The sequence below is a fragment of the Eptatretus burgeri genome, chromosome 18 (genome assembly GCF_056783735.1).
Source record: "Eptatretus burgeri isolate ZD-2024b chromosome 18, Ebu_testis_v1, whole genome shotgun sequence".
NCBI lineage: Eukaryota > Metazoa > Chordata > Myxini > Myxiniformes > Myxinidae > Eptatretus > Eptatretus burgeri.
Window position 1 is genome coordinate 582501 of NC_140978.1, and position 21135 is coordinate 603635.

General features: G+C 43.0%; 3 protein-coding genes across 6 annotated transcripts in view; 2 read left to right on the forward strand and 1 right to left on the reverse strand.

Moving 5' to 3' along the window:
* The window catches only part of RWDD4 (RWD domain containing 4), a 20141-nt gene extending 8755 nt beyond the window's left edge, over positions 1-11386 (forward strand). For 2 of the 4 annotated variants that reach the window (XM_085864256.1, XM_085864257.1), the window contains exons 6-9: positions 2027-2108; positions 2405-2453; positions 5988-6071; positions 10432-11386. In XM_085864256.1, the coding sequence (XP_085720382.1) occupies positions 2027-2108; positions 2405-2453; positions 5988-6045 (189 nt within the window). In that variant the 3' untranslated portion in view covers positions 6046-6071; positions 10432-11386. Of the gene's footprint in view, positions 1-2026; positions 2109-2404; positions 2455-5987; positions 6072-9343; positions 9461-10431 lie in introns of all 4 variants that reach the window. The other 2 variants (XR_015053322.1, XM_085864258.1) reach the window with 2 other exon arrangements.
* A 1962-nt stretch (positions 11387-13348) lies between these two features.
* On the reverse strand, positions 13349-14814 carry PIGF (phosphatidylinositol glycan anchor biosynthesis class F). The gene has a single exon (XM_085864254.1). It carries the CDS (start codon positions 14433-14435, stop codon positions 13800-13802), a length of 636 nt encoding a protein of 211 aa, XP_085720380.1. The 5' UTR covers positions 14436-14814; the 3' UTR covers positions 13349-13799.
* A 2793-nt stretch (positions 14815-17607) lies between these two features.
* The window catches only part of LOC147008450 (DNA polymerase theta-like), a 96692-nt gene continuing 93164 nt past the window's right edge, over positions 17608-21135 (forward strand). The window contains exon 1 of the mRNA XM_085863640.1: positions 17608-18043. Coding sequence (XP_085719766.1) covers positions 17928-18043 — 116 coding nt within the window. The 5' untranslated portion in view covers positions 17608-17927. The remainder of the gene's footprint in view (positions 18044-21135) is intronic.

The window sequence follows — 21135 nt, forward strand, 5'->3', positions numbered from 1 at the left end:
AGGAAGGAGAGGGTGGTGGGAAGGGATCAGTGAGAGCAGGGGTGAGTATGGGAGAAGGTATGACATGATGCAGGGCAAGGGGATTAGGCACCCTTGAGTAACCTTCAGCTCCCCTACCCCCCTCCCCCCCCCCCCAATTAACTTTTGGAAATTAATATTTTGCATAAGTATAAATAAAACATCTGCATTTATAATTAGATATTTCACATGGAGAAGAATCTGAAACTGATTGTGCATTCTAATTGTTCTACACTTTTTTTACACGATAGCTACTTGAATAAATGCACGTTATCATGTGTGAAATGTATCACATGATGTAATACCTTGTTCCTGCAACAAAATTCATTAGAATTTAGAATTTCACTTTCTGTGCTTTCAGTTTACCAAATGTAGAAACAAAGTTCCTTGAGGTGGATGTTTTGTGTAATTTCATGTTCTATTGATGAGGTGGATAGCCCAACAAGTGTTTGTTGCTTCATTGAGGAACAAATAGAAGTTTTGATTCACCTTAACTTGGAAAAGCTACACTTACCACTGGCCACAGAAATAGGGAGGGTGAAGAAGATGCGGAGAGCAATAAATGTGTTGGGAACATTATCTGTGAACTTATTTTTTTTACAAAGAAAGTTCAAAACATCTTGTGGTTGTGGCCACTTTGGAACTCATCTTTTTCAGCCTTCCGTTTATCAAGGGAGGTGCAAAGCACCCCTCCCTTTATATGGGACGGTTTCTCTGTATGCAACTTTAACATGGGGACTGAACATTCGTTTCTCGGCTTCTACTGGACGAAATCGGCTGCAAATTTCAGAAGTAAATCCTTTGTACATCGAGGTAATATGTTCCGAATTTCACTAACGTCCATTTCCGCATTCCTGAGTTTTTAACGAAAACCCTTGAAAATCACGTTGGTGTCCGTCCATCCGTCTGTCCGCCCAAAATGTGTTGGTGCTTATATCTCAAAGGCTATACATGGAAACGAGCTGAAACTTGGAATATACATCGGACAATACTGTCTGTATGTCTAATTAATGGCCGACGAAAGAAATTCCACTTAAGTGCCATATTTTTTTTTTCCTTTTTGCTATTTTTTGCTCATATTCAACTCTACACATCATGCAATTCTGCTTGGTGGCCACCAGAGGGCAGCACTATCTATCATTTATGGATATGCATTAGTAGATTAGTTTATATCTGCATCAAATAAGTCATCTACAATTGTACGTACGCATTACCCTGCGCTTGCGAAGCAAAATTCAGGGTTAAGCGATCGGTTGTGCACGTATGTATGTCATACATTGTATGTTTCTGCATTTTGTTAAGATCGAAAACCGTTCAGTGGAGTAAATTGAAACTTTACCACATGTTACATGACCATGTGATATAGCGGTCACTCTTTTGAGGTCAATATAAGCCAAAGGTCAACAGAGGCCAATTTTCTAAAATCCTCAATTTTCATCCGATTGACGAGAAATTTGAACAGGATTTTCATATCGGGTCAATAAATTCAACCACAAATTATTTTTGAGGTCAACATCGGCCAAAAGGAAACTGTTTCCTGTTTCAGGAAACAGTATTAAGATATTTAGCTTCCCCTTCCCCCCCACTGCCCCCCTCCCCTCCTCCCCTCCTCTCCTCTTATTAGCCTGGCCACCACTACACAGCACGAGACGACGGGGTTTTTAAAATCCCTTCCGTATTTCTTTATTTACCATTTGAGCTTCAGTGTGGATGGCCAAGCCATAACTTTTTTACCATTTCAGATTTTGTCCAAAATTTTTGAAGAAACCTTTTTTATGACAATGTGGAGAACACTAATGAATAAAATGTACTCTGTTTTTTTGCTGCTGTTTTCATCAAGTTTAGTTTGAGTACAAAGCAATGTGGACGGGCTTTGCATTTGGGATGCTTTCTTGTTCTTCCTGTGTTGTCCCAAGCATCAACTTCACACTTCTCACCTGCATATAAATGGATTCACTGTTTATTCAGAGATGATAGTTTTTTGCAAACAGATTTTTTAATATTGCAGGTGAGTCATAACGTTTTTGGAGGCATGGAAAAACGGGAACAGCTGACTAAGGCACAGAAGCGACGATTGGCCGACCGCACAGGTACTTTTTTTTTTCTTCACTATCTCAGTTTGAATAATCTCATCTCGATGCACTCTACAGTGGGACAGCAGTTGATTTGCTCTATTTTGCAACTTTGTTTTATTTGATGTTTCATGCTCTTGGGATTCGAACTTGTGATGCATGATCATTTTCCTGTAATATCTTTGAGATTATCTGACGCATGATTATTTGTAAACTGCAACAACCTCAGGATGCAGTAAGATTGTATTGATCGGCTTGACAATTATCTTGAAGATTTGTTACTTGTTGCCACAATATTAAATCCTTTTTTTCAGATCACAAAGGAGAGCTTCCTCGTGGTTGGAATTGGATAGATATTGTGAAGGTAAGCAACAGTCATTAGGTATAGAGGAAACTCATAATGTGCTTCTTGATACAGCTGCCTGTTTCTTTATGGAGTGCAGATTAATTTATCTCCTACTGCACTGCAAATACTTGAGGAAAGCAATCCACATGGTCAGGTGGTGAGGGGAACAGTTTTTCTTTGTGCCATTCCGTTGCTTTGCTTATTGCACACTGTTGTGTAGTTTCGAGTTTCTAGCCCTGCATTTCATATGCAGTGTCACCATTTCATTCACTGTCTGCCAAAAATAAATGCCCGTTGTATGTTAGACTCCAGAGTGATGTCTTGGTGCAACCTGCAGAAGAGAGAATGCATTCTTTGTGTCCAAATTAATGACACTGTTCCTCCTCGTCGTCATTTGCAAGTGTGTTGGAATATTATGTTCCAGTAGGAACACCCACTCCCCATGGGAACGTCATACCCCTCCCTTTGGCAGGGGTCTGTAAAGTACTTCTTCCATATGCACAGTGCAAAATTGCAAGTCATCTCCACAGCTGAATTGTAATACCATCTCCAACCACTGAGTGGTGCTATATGGTATACATTTACATTGAGAATATATGGTGACCTTCACCGTCCCCCCCCCCTACCTAAAACCCTTTGACATTAAAAAAAAATGTAATGCCTAAAACATTCCCGGGCATGCCTGAAGTACAACCACAAAATTTTAACTTACTCTATCCTGTGGTTCAGAGGTGCATAGAAGTCAAACACACCCACAAACACATAAGCGGAATTATATACTGATGTTACAAGTTTTGGGGTCAGCCTGCGGTTCACAAGGGGGATTTCGTGGATCCGCTACTCGACCTCCAACCGTGAAGCCACTAGCCATGGATAACTCCGTGGCTCGACAGGTTGCTGAGCAACCACGGACGCCATCTAAGGAGGTTAAGTCGGGCAGGGTCCCGACTCCAAGGCTCACACAACGTTACTGGTGATCTAGCCCCACCCAGATGAGGAACCACGCTTTCGACTCCTCCACCCAGTCTTTATTATATACGGCCAAGCGAAACCGTAGGTGAGAGGTCAGCTATCTAATGGAGCAAATCAGTTGGGTCTGCAGTTGGGTCTATTACATACGCTATATCAAACCAATGATGGAAAAAGACAATCGAGCAGGTTTTAAACAGTTTACCAAATGATTCAAAAGCAAGTATTTACAGGCACAATTCTCCTCCTCCTCCTCCTCCTCCTCCTCCTCCTCCTCCTCCTCCTTCGTATGCAGCACAAGGCTGCGGGTAATATCATTGGCTGAGGGCACGGCTCTGTCGGTGAAACAATACCCCATTACCAGTAAGCTGGTACTCATTTCACCGACCTCGGAAGGATGACAGGCTGAGTCAACCCTACATTGTTGTAATTCAACAGCCGACAGGGGCTTGAACTCAGGACCCTAAGATCCCAAGCCAGCCACCTGAACCGCTAAGCCAACACCAGGCTTTTGCATAATTCACAAGGCAAGTATACAAGCGCAGTGTCACAAAGAAAAGCAATTATCCTCCAGCACGTAAAGATCCCCTTAAACATTCTTACTTAACGAAAGACAGCACAGGCGCTTCTCACTCACTCTGAGACAGAGTTTGGGGAATTTAGTAAGCCCCTCACCCACTCTATGCAAGCAGGCGGGCTTGCCTTGGTCCAAAGGTGGAGAAAGTGAATGCAGTGTTTGGCGGTGCGTATTTGGGAGAAGCGCAGCCGATGCTATGTGAGCTCCAGAGGAAAGGGGTGTGAGGTGCGTATCAGTATCTTGCCCAGCCGGGACAGAAGTTAATTGTTGTTAACTCAGAAGTTAACAGGCAGGTAGGCGAGCGGTGTCGTTCCACGCGCAGGCAGGCGAGCCGTGTCGTTCCAGGCGCAGGCAGTCGAGCGGTGTCGTTCCACGCTCAGGCAGGCGAGCGGTGTCTTTCCAAGCTCAGGCAGGCGAGCGGTGTCGTTCCACGCTCAGGCAGGCGAGCGTTGTCATTCCACGCTCAGGCAGGCGAGCGGTGTCATTCCACCCTCAGGCAGGCGAGCGGTGTCGTTTCACGCTCAGGCAGGAGAGCGGTGTCGTTCCACGCTCAGGCAGGCGAGCGGTGTCATTCCACCCTCAGGCAGGCGAGCGGTGTCGTTCCACGCTCAGGCAGGAGAGCGGTGTCGTTCCACGCTCAGGCAGGTGAGCGGTGTCGTTCCACGCTCAGGCAGGTGAGCGGTGTCGTTCCACGCTCAGGCAGGCGAGCGTTGTCGTTCCACGCTCAGGCAGGCGAGCGTTGTCGTTCCACGCTCAGGCAGACGAGCGGTGTTGTTCCACGCTCAGGCAGACGAGCGGTGTCGTTCCACGCTCAAGCAGGCGAGCGGTGTCGTTCCACGATTGGCCAACCAAGAAAAAAACATCTCGCCTTCATTGCATTGATTGTGGTGAGCATGCACAATAAAGTAAATTGGTGGTATGATCTTTTCAATTGCATGCATTGTTTTAACCATTATTTGTTTTTTGGTATGACTATATTTATTTTTAACCTCCGCCATCGAAGATGGATGGAGGTTACTGTTTTCACCCCTTTCTGTTTGTTTGTTTGTTTGTTTGTTTTTGTTTGTTTTTGTTTGTTTTTGTTTGTTTGTTTTTGTTTGTTTGTAAACAGTATTACGGAAAAACTCCTCGACGGATTTTGACGAAACTTGGTGGGGGGGTTACGTCTGGTCCAAGGATCATGCCATTAGATTTTGGACTTGGTCCAAAATCCAATATGGCCGCTATGGCGGGCAATTTGAAAAAAAATTTGAATTTTTTTTCTTTTTTTTTGCATTTCTACATGTTTTAAGTGATTTCCAACCCCCCCCCCCCAAAAAAAAATTGTTGGAGAAAAAAATTTTTGCAACTTTTTTTTTCAACAAAATATCGATTTCTTATTTTTGCATTTCTACATGTTTTAAGCGATTTCTACCCCCCCTCCACCCCCCAAAAAAATTGTTAGAGAAAAAAAAAATGTGCAAATTTTTTTTCAACAATTTCGATTTTTTTTTTGATTTTTTTTTTTTTTTGCATTTCTACATGTTATAAGTGATTTCCAACAAAAAAAAAACATGCCAAAATTATAATTGCGGCTGATTTTGGAACTTCAGGTAGTTATACCCACGTAAAATCAATTTCTGTCTCAAGGAATCTAGTTATGACGAATGAATTGAGTATGTAAAAGGGAAAGTTGCAAACTATAACTCTGTGAGCACTGTTGACGTCAAATTGAATGAATAGGATATCAGGTTCACTTGAGTGACCTAGCAGTATTTGCACTCTACCGAGTGCTCCCCCTCGAGTTATCTTTGCTTTTGAAAAAATGTAGATTGTAGCTGGTCATTTTCACTGTGCGAACTGTAATATTGACTCTGGATCAAAAGGGGGAGTTCTCCGCTGGCACATTGTTTCCACCAATGCTGATAACTACCTCATATAAACTGCTGCCTTGAATTATTTCAAAATCATTTACATCTTTTTATGGTGTTCTTTATGCAGTTTATTAATTTGATTAATTTTTATGGACTTTTGTTTCCCGAACATTCCTTCTGCTTCCTCCAAATCTTCTCCACTCATCATGACCACATGTGAACTCCGTTGCTAGCATGTAAGTACATAGTTTCTCAAGATTTCTTTTTTGCCCTCATACTTTGTGTGCTGTGTATTCTTTACTGTTGGCCTTTTCTGTAATTAAAGTAGTCAACTTGGCATGAGCAGTGTCCATCATGACCACATCCGTCAAGAGTGAAGGAACAGATGAGGATCATGCTCAATGCGACAGACTTCACCAACGTTTTTGTGAATGGTGAAAGTTGGCCGGATTCCAAATTCCGGTGCATTTGAGGATAGAAACGCAATTTTTGCGGTTTTCTGAGAGACTGCACTTTCATATCAATGGATTTAGTTTTCCAGGAGAAAAAGGCAAGTTGCTTTCTGGTAATTGCCTCACCGCATAAATCTTTGTGCCAGGGACAAGATATTTGGCCGAATAACTTGAGGCTTGAAGCTAAACATTGATGAAGGAGAAAGAGCAATTGGTAGAGAAATTATTCCTTGCCACTGTCTCTTTCAAGAAATTAAGAAATTGTGGACCAGTCAGGAGAATTGATGATTGATTGTAGGCCAGACCAATCTGCCCAATTAAACTTTCAGATACAGTGGCATTGTGGTTGCTCTTTGGAGACAGCCACTTTCAAGAGTACGTGATTCAAAAAGCAGAGGAAGAACAGGAGAGATTGGATGTAAAGTAAGACTTGATCAAGCTTAGTAGAGAATGGCAGACAATGGGGAAATATGGATTGGGAATCTAACATTGAATGAGGCCAGGAGTGTCACAAAAGTCCTCGGTTGCAATACCATCGAGGCTAAGCCAATGGATTAGGGACTGACTCCAAGCCTGCTGTAATGATAGTTGGAGTCACTGCAGATTAGGAAAAGAGTTGGATGGGTGAATAGGAAGGAGTAGAAGTTACCTGAAAGAGCCTCAAACACAGCCATCAGAGTTGAAAGTGCCATAGATAATGCACATAAACATGCGGTTGCTGCAGAGAGGAACAGGGATATAGAAGCAAGTTTCTACTGAATATGGTGGGATTTCAAGTTCTATAGGATCGTTGGCACGGGTGGCTTGTTTCAGGCATGAATCAGAAATGTACTACATGGTCAAAAGTATATGGACAACTGTTCGTACAACATTTCACTCCAAAATCATGGGCAGTAATATGGAGTTCGTCCCCCCCCCCCCCCTTTGCTGCTATAACAGCCTCCCCTCTTCTGGGAAGGCTTTCCACTACATGTTGGAACATTGCTGTGGGGATTTGCTTCCATTCAGCCAAAAGAGCATTTGTGAGGTTGGGCACTGATGTTGGGTGATGAGGTCTGGCTCTCAGTCAGCATTCCAAATCATCCCAAAGGTCTTTGATGTGGTTGAGGTCAGGGCTGTGTGCAAGCCTATCAAGTTCTTCCACACCGATCTCGACAAACCATTTCTGTATTGACCTCACTTTGTGCACGGAGGCATTGTCCTGCTGAAACAGTAAAGGACCTTCCCCAAACTGTTGCCACAAAGTTGGAAGCACAGAATCATCTAGAATGTCATTGTATGCTGTCACGTTAATATTTCCCTTCACTGGAACGAAGGGGTCTAGCCCGAACTATGAAAAACAGCTCCAGACCGTTATTCCACCTCCAACAAACTTTACAGTTGGCACTATGCATTCGGGCAGGTAGCGTTCTCCTGGCAGCCGCCAAACCCAGATTCGTCCTTCGGACTACACGATGGTGAAGTGTGATTCATCACTCCAGAGAATGCGTTTCCACTGCTCCAGAGATCAATGGCGGCGAGCTTTACACCACTCCAGCCAAAGCTTGGCATTGCGCATGGTGATCTTAGGCTTGTGTGTGGCTGCTCGGCCATGGAAACGCATTTCCTGAAGCACTCGATGAACAGTGCTTGTGCTGACGTTGCTTCCAGAGTCAGTTTGGAACTCGGTAGTGAGTGCTGCAACCGACGACATTATACACCTGTCTTTTATACATTATACATTTGATTTTATACACCTGTCAGCAATGGGGGTGGATGAAATAGCCGAATCCACTAATTAGAAGAGGTGTTTGCATACTTTTCGCCATGTAGTGTACATTCGGTGACAAAACAAAGAAAGCTTTTAAATTTACACCTGTGTTTAACTCTGGCACTCATTGTCACTCATCCTCGACTTCTGCTTCTTTGCACATTTCCTGTACTGCCATGAGCATGTTTTCAAAATCCCCTTCATTTACAAGTAATTTTGTACATCGTGTGCATTGTGGAGATTTTTCTTCTGTCTCATATAACTTTGCCATAGTGTTGTGTTATTATCTCTGCCACCGAAGGTGGAAGGAGGCTATGTTTTCACCCATGTCTGCCTGTCTGTCTGTTGCAAAATCGAAGATTTTTCAAGAATATTGGTCAGTCAATTTTGTTATTCTGTCTGTTGGGTCGCCAAAATAGGTTACCCTTATTGTCAGTAATTCTGTCTGTTTGTTTGGATGTTTGTTCTTTTGTCATCAGCATAATTGGTAGTAAACGTGGGGAGATTTTGACCAAACCCGGGTGGTAGGTACATCTTATGACCGAGTGCTTTGGAAATTGTGATGGTTGCTCGGGACGCTTTGGTTCCCTAGCAACAACCGAAAACCTTCAAAATCGGTAACGTTCACGCGAAATCAATTCCCAAAGCCATTATCCCACGTAGGGTTATGAAATTTGGCACGAATGATCTACAGGTGATGCTCTATCAAATATATTCCGGTTTTTGTGATATATGGAATACTTTACCAACAGCGCCCCCTACAATTAGGGTATGCGCGAAAATTGAAGGCCCCCTAGCGACCAGGTGAGTGCATCGATACGAATGAAACTTTGCAGGTTCATGGTACTCAATGAGTACGACAACTTTGCCTCAGGACATATTGACCGATTTCGCTTAGGTCAGGGGTCAAAGGTCAATTGGTGCAAAAATCGATAATATGCGTAAGCTGGAGGTGCCTTCGCGCCAAATGCTACTCCTCCTAGGGTTATGGTCATGAAAATTCACAGTAATCGTCTGGAATACATTGTGCACAAACAATCAAGCCGGATTTTCGATTTAGATCTTTGTTCACCCACAGCACCCCCTCAAACTTTGGTGATTTCCGATTTCAAACCGCATTTTTGGTACTTTTCATTCAAATGGATACTGAGTAGTTATCAGTAGATGGAACTAGATGAGATTTGATATGCATAATCTTAACGCGATACCCTATCCACTATATGACATCCATTTTGCTCTATATCTTATAGTTTCCATGCTCGGCGACCCATCGCCGCCTCCCGGCTTGTCTGTCTGTTGCCTACAGGTCGCATTTTTAAACTGATCTTCATGAAACTTCACCACATGGTAGAGTTTGTCAAAAGGAAGAAGCCATTGTTTTTGAGGTCAAAAGGTTAACATAGGCCAAAGGTCAACAACTTAGGTGAGATTTATAATATCCTCAATTTTTAATCTGATTGACCTAAATTTAAAGAGGATTTATATTTCAGGTCAATGAATTCAACCAACTAATTGTTTTTTAAGGTCAACAACTCATGTTGTGTTTCTAAAATCTTCAATTATCATCCGATTGACTTGAAATTTGAAGAGGATTTATATTTCATGTCAATGAATTCAACAAGCCAATTATTTTTGAGGTCAACATCGACCAAATGGTCAACATAGGCCCAAGGTCAACAACTAAGGTGGTGTTTCTAAAACCCTCAGTTTTCATCCCATTGACTTGAAATTTAAAGAGGATATATATTTGGTCATTGAATTCAAACACCAATTATTTTTGAGGTCAAATATGTTTTAAGGATTTTGGAAGTATCATGCTCTGCACGACGTCGTCGTCATGTTTTTGTTTGTTTGTGTGCAGCATATCTCAAAAAGTTGTGGACGGATTTTGATGAAACTTGGTGGGCAGGTTGTGTATGACAAGTATGAACACATTATATTTTGGTGAAGATCCAGATCCAGATCTGGCTCCTGGAATTTTTTTCAGTGATTCTTCACCATTGAGAGATGGGGCCAAAAATGATAGATAGCACGATATCTCAAAAAGTTGGGGACTGATTCGGACGAAACTTGGTGGACAGATTGGGTATGTGACAAGGATGAATTGATTCGATTTTGGTGAAGATCCACATATATATCCAGATGAGTGTTTTTTATTTTTAAAGTGACTCTTCATCATTAGGAGATGGGCCCAAAAATGATATGTACATGATGTTACAAAAATGTATTTGGCCGGATATGTTCTCGTGAATCAGGCATTACGTGGTGGAGATATGTGCTCTTCTGAGTGCCCTTCTAGTTGAAAAATTCACTGCCTCTTAAATCAACTGATATTATTCTGATGAAAGTTTAAAAATACATTTTGTGATATTCAACATACCTACTGTGTTGCAGCTTTCAAGAACTGGCTGTAAGGATGAGTCTTGAAGTTTGAAGTGATGGAGTGCTTGCTTTGCGGTTGCACTGCTCCAGAAGTACCCCGTCAAGTATTAAATCACCAGAAATTGCACAGCTGAAAGGTTTTATTTTGGAAGTGGTTATCTATGGGACAAGGAAGCACAGAAATATCCTGCCACTTTATCTTGTATGCAGATGTATTGATCATGTCTTGGCGAGACTTAAGGAAGTCTGATTTTTCTGCTTTAAAAAATGACCATTTCATTGTCAATCAAGTAATCTGAAATCAGATGTGTTATAAGTTTTATCGGTTGTTATGGTTGGAATGAGGATGTTGTTGAGACCGGGCAAGCAGTCTGATTCTTTGTCTGAGTACTACATGGTCAAATTCTTTTTTCTGGTAATTGCCCTCTGCGGTTGGTGGCCAATGATACCTTCATGAAGTCTCAACAATTTGATGTAAATGCAAGGAAGGCACACATACATGCATACATACTATCCCCCCCCCCCCCACTCCGTTGTCATGAGTTTCATTTATTATTCCATTGGTGTGTCTATGTCATTTATTCCAAAAAATATTGTGCTGTAAGAAAAATGCTATGTTACGAATGCTAATGGGCTCACTGTTTGAGATGAAGCGTTCGTCATCACATCGAGGTGATGATGTGATGTTGACATGACACACATGCTGAACGTTAGACAATGGAGGATTTAAGTGCTTCAGGCTGACCAATTCAGCCTTTTTAACGGTTTAGGTGGTGAGTCAGCAAAATCAGGTCATTTTGATGTAATGGTAAGGGTTTCATGAAGGTTTGTCAGTCAATGCAGAGATTTCCAGGCATACTTGGCTGTTTTGTGTCTTTTTCTCCCAACTCGGTATGTCCATCGCATGGCTTTACCGTGAGGTGGGTATGGGTGTTCAGGTGTTGCAATAAAGTTTATCTTGAATGTGTTTTTAGGTTTTAGCCTTGATTGATTACATTTGTTTCTCTTGTGGTGATTGAACGAGACTCAGTGGCATAGTGGTTAGAGGGTCCGCTCTTGAGTTTGGGAGGTCGGCGGTTGGAAAACTGGCTGAGTCGTAACAAAGACTTGTGGTTGTGCAGTGTCCTTGCTTGATGCTCAGCAGTGAAAAAAGGGTAGGGCATGGACAAACAACCAGACATTGGCAATCATAGCACAAGATCAATGGACCACTGGACTCCTGCGTTGAAGTTCCTGGTAAGAGAACTCATTTTTAGCTCACCTGTTCAAAGAACAGAGAGCTATAGCAATACCCCCGGCATGAGCGTGAAGATGTTAAAGTTTTTGGTGCAAGTTATTTCCTTTCTTATGTTTTTAATCGACCACACTTTTTTACTGATTACAATATACAAATACATATATTGCTTTAAAATTATTTGGATCAGACTTCACTGCAATGCTTTATAAAAAATATTATTAGACGAGTCTTCCAAAAACGATAAATGTATAAACAGGCGAGCATTGGGTGGCTTTGACACCACTCTGGTTACCTCTGCTGCCGAAGGTGGAAGGAGGTTATGTTTTCACCGCTGTCTGTGTCTAATTGTGTGCAGGATCTCAAAAAGTGGTGGATGAATTGAGATTAAATTTGGTGAGCATGTTGGGTGTGTGACAAGGATGAACGCATTAGATTTTGGTGAAGCCTGTGTATTATTACTTGTTGTATTACTGTATGACAAGGATGAACTGGATCCAGCTGCTTGGATTTTTTTAAAAGTGATTCTTCAACGTTGATAGTGCCAAAAACGATATATAGCACGATGTCTGAAAAAGTGGTGAACAGATTTGGACGAAACTTTGACACGTTGGGTGTGTAACAAGGACGAATTGTTGAAATTTTGGTGAATATCCACATCCATATCTGGATGATTTTTTTATTTATTTTTAAAGTGATTCTTCATCATTGAGATTGCAAAAGAAGAATCTCAAGGAGTTGGGGATGGACCAGGCATCTGCCTTGGGGATGGTCAGACGGAGGCCTCTAGAGTACCGGCAGAAAGTGGACGCAGTGCCGCACTGCTCCAGCACATGCTCCCATAGCTGACCTGGCCTGAGAGATGGGGCGAAACCGATATCTCAAAAAAGTTATGGATGGATTCAGATGAAACTTGGTGGACAGGTTGGGTGTGTGACGAGGACGAATTGATTCAATTTTGGTGAAGATCTGGATACTGGAATATTTAAGTGATTCTTCACCACTGAGAGATAGGGCCAAAAACTATAAAAAAACATATAAAAAAAAAACCTTCCCAGTTGCTTCACAGTGGCATACAAAATGTAAACGAATCGGCCTGGTGGGGGTATACGCTCAACCGAGTGCCGTTCGAGTAAGTTGTATGATCATACAAGAAGCTCTAAAAGTGTGAAATTTTGAATTGCGTGTTCAGTCATTAAACGATTTCATTTACTCTCCTTTTGAGTTTCGTGGTGGGCTTGCGATCCAGGGTCTTGAGTTCAAAACCTGTTCAGCTGTTGAATTAATACCAGGTGGGGTTAACTCGGCCTGTCATCCTTCCGAGTTTGGCAAAATGAGTGGTGACCCGTCCAGGATTTTACGCAATAGCCAAGGAGACTTCTTAAACCGCACCAACGCTCTGCACAGAGTCTGGTCCCAATATCCTCCTCTCGAGTTTGCATTTCCAGCCAGATCAAGTACTTGCTGTACAGAGGTATATTGGCATACTGTACATACAAGTGCTGATCAAATGTGTTCTCCATCAATAAAAGCAATCGGAGGTTTAATCAGGTAGATGTTGGAAGTCATGGGTTCGAGTAGAACAAACTGCATGACAATGCCAGACGTTATGAGCAATTAAAAGCATCGTACCAATTAACCACCACACTCACGTTATTCGAAAAGGTGTTTTGGTAATGGGACAGGTTCTGGTGATATTGTGCATTCCAAATTTTATTTTTAAAACAAAACGCAAAATTATATCTCAATTCTTCAAAAACAGAAACATCTTCTACCATCAAATCGGAGCAGTGGTCGAAAAGGTAAACGGAGGAAGCGGTTCGAAAGTTAAAGGTGTAGCCAATATGAGCAACCATCGATCGTCGTTCTTCTTTCGTAAGTCGTTCACGGCTGTCACATCATTTGTTGGGGGTGCCGCTGATGCAGTGCCCCACGTACGCTGGAGCTATAATTTGGTTCGAGTGCCTGCGATAGCTCGCCAGATCTCTCATCGTGTTCAGAGTTGCTGGACGGTTTCATTTATTTTTACTCCAAAGCTGTTTAAATCTTCCTTTTAAGGATTCGGAAAATTTTAATTCTGTCCTTGCAATCGGTCGGTGTGCAAATCCCGAATGAAATCGTCCAGGGAGTGAGATGAGGGAAGGATTTAGATGGGTTTTTTGGTATGTCGCGGCTTTCCACGGTCGGTGAGTAATAACACACAGGCTGCGAGAAGCCCAAAACCATGGCCAAGCGTCGCTCCAACTGTGCACGTGATTGGCCATTCCTGCCACGGCCGGTCCCAATCAAGAGGGATGGGGAAGGCTCCGAGCCATGCCCCAGCCAAGCTGCCCATGACCACGACCGCAGTCGCCCGTTCGTTCGGCGTTCCGTGCCAACTGCCAACCAACAGCTGCACCCAACGGGTAAAATCGGGGCCTCGGAGGCACAAGCAGGGTAGGGCTGTGTACGTGGCCAACAGCAGCGCGAACAGGAAAGTGTCCGCGGCAAGTTCGACGATGGGTGCTCCGAACAACACGGTGAGTACGTGCAGGGCGACGCACGAGGCGGCGAAGTACGCCCCGCCCCGCACGGCGACTCGTAGTCTGGCCGAACTCGACCCTCTGCGGTTGGTGGACCGAGCGCCCAGCACGTGGGCAGCGAGTCGAGTGCCGCCGGATCCCAGCACCGAAACGAGCAGCCAGCGGTCGTGTGGCCCAAGGCGCCCTGGACCGACCCAGAGTGCAACGGGCGCGGCGAGCAGCACAGCGAGGGCCACGCAGTTTGTGGTCAGCGGCTCCATTGTGTTGACGGCGAGCTTACACCGCCCAACGTACTGCTGGTGTCGACCTTGCTTTACTCACCGACACATGAGCGGCACGGTCACGCTGAAGGATCCCGAACGAGAGGAAGTCGTGTTCGCCTAATGAGTTTGAGAGTTTCGTGCACTCACCGGTGGAAAAGAGCATCGAAACCGCCACAATGTTCCCCTTCACTTTATAATTATCATCGAACTTCCTTTACCCTCGTGTGTGAAACTGAAATACTCAACGTACGGTGTGCTTTTGGTCGTGTTGTTGTTGTTGTTGTTGTTGTTGGTTCTTAAACCGTACAAACAGGAATATCAGTACGCAGGATCAGGCAACATTTTTTTTTTTTTAAATAAGCGTCAATCCGTCGCTTCGCTCGCTGGTTCAATCAGAAAACAGCATGTTGTACTTCACAAACATATTGCATCAATCTCGGTGAAGATGTATAATGAAGTGAAACACGCGACCAAAGAAAAAGGTTTTATGACACGTTGTTGTTGTTATTGTTTGTGTAAAACATTTCCGTGTAACCTTTTTTTTCTGTTCGTGCGATATTATTACAAGTCGTTTTTGTACTTCTTATGTGTCCTGAAATTGAAAGGATTGCTGCTGTTGGAGAATAATAAATTTTACCGTTTAAACCGCGACACGACTTAAAACATGTATTACCGCCTCTTCTTCTTCTTCTTCTTCAATACCAAAAGGGCTTTTCACGAAGTATCGATGATTAACCGGAAACGATTATTTTGTTCCAAGTAAATCGATTGTAATGGCTTTCCAAACTAAGTAAATCGATTGTAATGGCTTTCCAAACCAAGTAAATAGATTGTTAGCTTTCCAAACCAAGTAAATAGATTGTTTGCTTTCCAGCGGTCCAATTTTTAGCTCACCTGGAACAAAAATTGTTCAGATGAGGTATTGTCATTATGCGCTGTCCGTCAGTCTGTCATTATGTGAAAACTCGGATCTTCCCTGAAACTACACATAGCATTTCGATGAAACTTCACCATACCCTTCATATCATCACCCGTGATGGTGATGGCCGAAAGTTTGTTCACGGCGTTTAAAAATCAGGGTCTGAGGGAGTCGGGGGGCGGGGGGAGGGGGGCAGGGGACGAGGGAGGGGGGGGTCTTATCACCATCAAAATATGTATGTGCTTTCTTCTCCGAAAGTACAAACACGATTTCGATGAAACTTGACCACAACCTTCATCACCCATGACGCTATTTTCACCAAACTTTAGGGAAATTTTGAGGACCAAAGCTTCCTGAAAGCGATGCCATGCCAATTCGATTAAAAAAAAAATTGCACCTTAAGTTCGTAAACTTAAAGGCCAAAGGTTGAATTTACATATTCTACATATTTCGTGGTCATTCATGCCTTCCAGTGGTTCCCTGGTTCTTCCAGGTAAGCGCACGAGCATTGGCGCTATTTTTATTACGAGTGCGTGGCCGTACGTGAAAAAAAACAACAAAAAAATATACCATCAGAGATGGGGAATCCCCCGCCATTGAATAAAAAGGTCATACATATTCCAGATAATGAGGGAGGTGAATTGGAAACAAGACACCATTTGGTCATCATCTCGAAAAAGTTCCCCAGGGGTGAAGAACGTAGTAATCAAAAATAATTGAAATCAGATAAGCGGTTTTCCATTTATTACAAAAAACATTTTTTTCAAGATGGCCGCCCCAGTCGGCCATATTGCATCCGGCCACACCCAAAATCAATAGGGTTGTTCCTTTTCAGGTGGTACATGTGTGACCCAAATTTCAAATCGATATGGCGAACAGTTTATGAGTTATCGCAGTCACAGCTATAAATGCTGACGCCTGGACGGACGGACAGCCGGAAAACCTGGGTGACAACAATATTCCCCTTCCGCCACGTGGCGGGGGATAAAAACACTTTCAAACCGCGTGCCAGAAACAACAACCACACAGGCCGTTCCTTCGATCTCGCGTGCCCGTACGTGCAAAAAAAAAAATTGAAACCGTGCCAGAAAAAAACAACCACACAGGCCGTTCCTTCGCTCTCGCATGCCCGTACGTGCGTGGCCGTATGTGCAAAAAAAAAACTTTCCAACAACCACACAGGCCGTTCCTTCGCTCTCGCGTGCCTGTATGTGCCGGGCCGTACGTGCAAAAAAAAACAAAAAACTTTCAAACAAACACACAGGCCTTTCCTTCGCTCTCGTAAACGACGACTGGATTGGGGCATAAGAAATCGAGAAATTATTAGAATACAGTCAGTCATCACTCTCCAGCAGTCCGTATGTTGTAACCCGTAATGGGGAAAGTGGCTGAGGATCTCTTCCCCAACGGCCACGCCTACGCAGCAATGTGTCTTGTCTTTGGTGACTAAATGGCACCCTTTCCCCATCGGCTACGCCGATGCAGCAATGTGTCCTGTCATTGGTTTGGTAAATAAATGGCCATAACCTGGGAACCACTTGTCCAATTAATATCAAACCTTAAAAAGGCACATCCACAGGGCCCCAGCAATATACCTGGCAAGTTTCAATTAGATCGGACCAGCGGTTGTCGAGAAACAGTGGACACACACACACACACACACACACACACACACACACACACACACACACACACACACTCACACACTCACACACACACTCACACACTCTCACACACAAACACTCTCACACACACACACACACACATTGCTGGAATTATAGATAGATTCGACAATTGGGGCACCGCCAAAGCTGAGTTGTTTCTTCTTTATTATCCTCCTCCTATTCTTCCTCTTCTTCTTCTTCTCCTTCTCCATATTCTTCTTCTTCTTCTTCTTTTTCTTCTTCTTTTTCTTTTTGCTTCTCCTTATTCTTCTTCTTCTTCTTATTATGCTTCTTCTTCTCGAATAAACCACACACACACTGTCGCGTCTCGTTTTAGTAATCGTTTTCGGGTGTAAAGTTATATGATGTTTAATAATGCAGCATTTTTCATCATAATTCTTTTGCGCCTTGACGATAAAATGAATGGATCATACATATATATATATATATATATATATATATATATATATATATATATATATATATATATATATTGTCTTCGTTGTCGATGCTGATTAGATATTATATCGATCAGAAAATGTCGGTTGAAATTTTACAGAACAAGAAATCAATTAAGCGAGAACTTTTAGGTTGACAAAAATTTTTTTTGATGATTTTGAAGGTTCATGTTTTTGTTCGAGCAGTACGTGTATGCTAAATATTTCGTTTTTGTTTATCTTTCAGCACTGATCCTGACGTAACTTTTCGCAAGGACATCGTCGACCTTAAAACGTCAACAACAACACAAGATGGCGCCAAATTTGAACCGTCTTATCAATGAAGCCTCGTGCCCAAAGAACGGTTTTCAATGACAGACAAATGTCGTCGAATGTTATCCACGTCAGCGAGGAGAAGACTGCTGCAGATTTGTTTTGACCGATGGAGACCTGAAGCCGGCGGAGCACGATGAAGAGATTAACGCAAACGTGGCGACAGAAGAAAGAACCGCACAAAGCTTGCTCGAAAACAAAGTCGGTGTCTGTGACCGAAAACGCCTTCCACAACGCACGTCGAGTTTGCAGGTAACTCGCTTCCCTTCCCGCGTTTATATATCTTCCCGCGCTTTGTGTTCCCAGTCAGATTATACATATATACTCTGTATATATCTGTCTATAATTCCAGCAGTGCGTGTACGTGTACGTGCGTGTGGGTACGTACGTGTGTGTGTGTGTGTGTGTGTGTGTGTGTGTGTGTGTGTGTGTGTGTGTGTGCGCGCGTGCGTGCGTGCGTGCGTGTGTGCGTGTGCGTGTGTGCGTGCGTGTGTGCGTGTGCGTGTGCGTGTGCGTGCGCGTGCGCGTGCGCGTGACACCGCTGTTTCTCGACAACCACTGGTCCGATCTAATTGAAACTTGCCAGCTATATTGCTGGGGACCTGAGTTTGTGCATTTTTAAGGTTTGATATTAATCGGACTAGAGGTTCCCAAGTTATGGCCATTTATTTACCAAACCAATGACAGGACACGTTGCTGTGTAGGCATGGCAATGGGGAAAGGGCGCCATAGTTACCGTGGCGTAGGAGTGGCAATGGTCAATGGCAGCGAATGTCATGGCAAGCAAAGACAGGGAGGTAAACTTGATTTTAATTTGGATTTTAATTAACTCTGTGTATAAATATCACAGCATTTGTTACTTCAATACAAGCGATAATTCGTGGAATGCATGTGAACATTCCGTACAGGCACGCGCCACTTCCGGATAGTGATGACTTGCTGTATTCTAGTAACTTCCTGTGTATTTGTTTGAAAGTTTTTTTTTAATTTTTTTTGTTTTTTTTTGGTTTGCACGTACGGCCACGCACATATGGGCACGCGAGAGTGAAGGAACAGCTGGTTGAAATAATTTTTTGAAATTCATGGTTGTTTCTGGCACGTGGTTTGAATTTTATTTTTTTTGCACGTACGGCCATGTACTAGTATCTATAATTCCAGGTGTGTGTGTGTGTGTGTGTGTGTGTGTGTGTGTGTGTGTGTGTGTGTGTGTGTGTGTGTGTGTGTGTGTGTGTGTGTGTGTGTGTGTGTGTGTGTGCGCGTGTCACCGCTGTTTCTCGACAACCACTGGTCCGATTTAATTGAAACTTGCCAGGTATATTGCTGGGGACCTGAGGATGTGCCTTTTCAAGGTTTGATATCAATTGGACAAGTAGTTCACAAATTATGGCCATATATTTACCAAACCAATGACAGTACATGTTGCTGCGTAGGCGTGGCCGATGGGGAAAGGGCGCCTTAAGCCTGTATCTCACTGGGCTGCGACAGCTCGCGACAAAATGCAAACGGGATTCTCCAAAATGTCTGGAAACGTTTGCGGTGGTTCTCAATTTCCTCACGTGAGTCGCAGGACGTCGCTCTGGTGTCGCTTGAATTTTGAACATGTTGAAAAAATTCGTGCGACAAATTTTCTCTCAAAATAGTCAGAGTCGTCGCAGTTGTCTCAAACCAGTCTCGAACCCTTCTCAATTTAGTTTCCGTGAGTCAGAAGGTGCGACAAATGTGAGATAACTTTGTGAGGGATTGGTGACCTATGAAACTAAATTGTGACTGATTGGAGAAAAAAATGATAATCTGTCCTGGGACCCCTGAGAGCGCGACAAAACTGTGATTTAATAGAGAATATTTTCGGAAGAAATTGCGACATAACTGAGGTTTATTTTTTTGATACTGTATGAAAACTTGTATGTATTTGTAACTTGACAGTGTATGCATTGTTTGCACTTGCATATTTTCATGTGACAATTTCATTTATTAAAGTCTTTTGCTACAATATGTTGTTCTGTTATTTCAAAAGAACTTAATCAGAAATTTGCACGATGTATTGTCTACTCAATTTAATATATACATAGAAATCCACATGTTATTTATGCAATGTAATGTAGATAGATTCACAATAGTTCAATCCAGATATGACAAAAAAAACAAACTCGTAGTCCAAATTGTAAAATCAGCATTGTCTGTCCTCTTTCTCTCCTGTTCTGAGTCATGGCTTTCAATGCAAACTTTACACTTTCCCATCATTCCTTTCACCTTCCCATCATTCCTAAATCACGTCACACATTTTTACATAAATTAGGTCACACACAAAATATGGTCACACCCACAAGCCCCTATCAAGGCAGATGAACAATTGGGTCACACACAATGTTTGTGGGTGCAATGTTGACAAGTAACAGAACACTTTGAACAATCAGGCTTGGTCAGCATTCTCCTGTAATCCCACCATCCTGTTCTGCCAGGGCACAGCTCCCACACCATTGTAGTACTCAGTCAGGTACTCTTTTACTCGTTTCCCAACTGACAATATGATTGCTGGAAGGGAGAAGCCTCATATATATGTCCCCATTTCTCAATTGTCACGCACAGTTGTCGTGCGATGGTCGCACGACCGTCGTGTAACCGTCGCGCGACAGTTGCATGTGCCAAAAAAAAATCTCAGTTTTGTCACCTGAACGTCGCGCGAATGTCGTGCGACATGTATGCGAACTCCAGGCGAAGTTCATCCCAAATTTCGCTGGGAGTTCGTGGGACATTCGTGCGATATTCGTGAGACATACGCAAATGTGTTTTAGTATAAATTCAGTGTGATTCCAAGTGAAAATTATCGCTGTTTTATTGCAATTTGGTGTCTCCAACTAGTCGCGAGCTGTTGCAGCCCAGTGAGATACAGGCTTTAGTTACCAATGACAGGACACGTTTCTGCGTAGACGTGGCCGATGGGGAAAGAGCACATTCCCCATTACGGGGTTACCATGTATGGACTTCTGGATAGTGATGACTTACTGTATTCTAATAATTTCTCGATTTCTTATGCACATTTATAGATAAACACAATGCTCCAATCCAGTCATCATTTACGAGAGCGAAGGAACGGCCTGTGTGGTTGTTTCTGGCACACAGTTTGAAAGTTTTTTTGATTTTTTTTTGCACATATGACCACGCACGTATGGGCACGTGAGAGTGAAGGAACGGCCTGTGTGGTTGTTGTTTCTGGTACGCGGTTTGAATTTTTTTTTTGCAAGTACGGCCACGCACGTACGGCCACACGAGAGCAAATGAACGGCCTGTGTGATTGTTGTTTCTGGTACGCGATTTGAAATTTTTTATTTTTGCTCGTACAGCCA

Bases quoted from the DNA above. Each gene is read 5' to 3' on its own strand.
- PIGF (XM_085864254.1), bottom strand. From the start codon at position 14,435: ATGGAGCCGCTGACCACAAACTGCGTGGCCCTCGCTGTGCTGCTCGCC.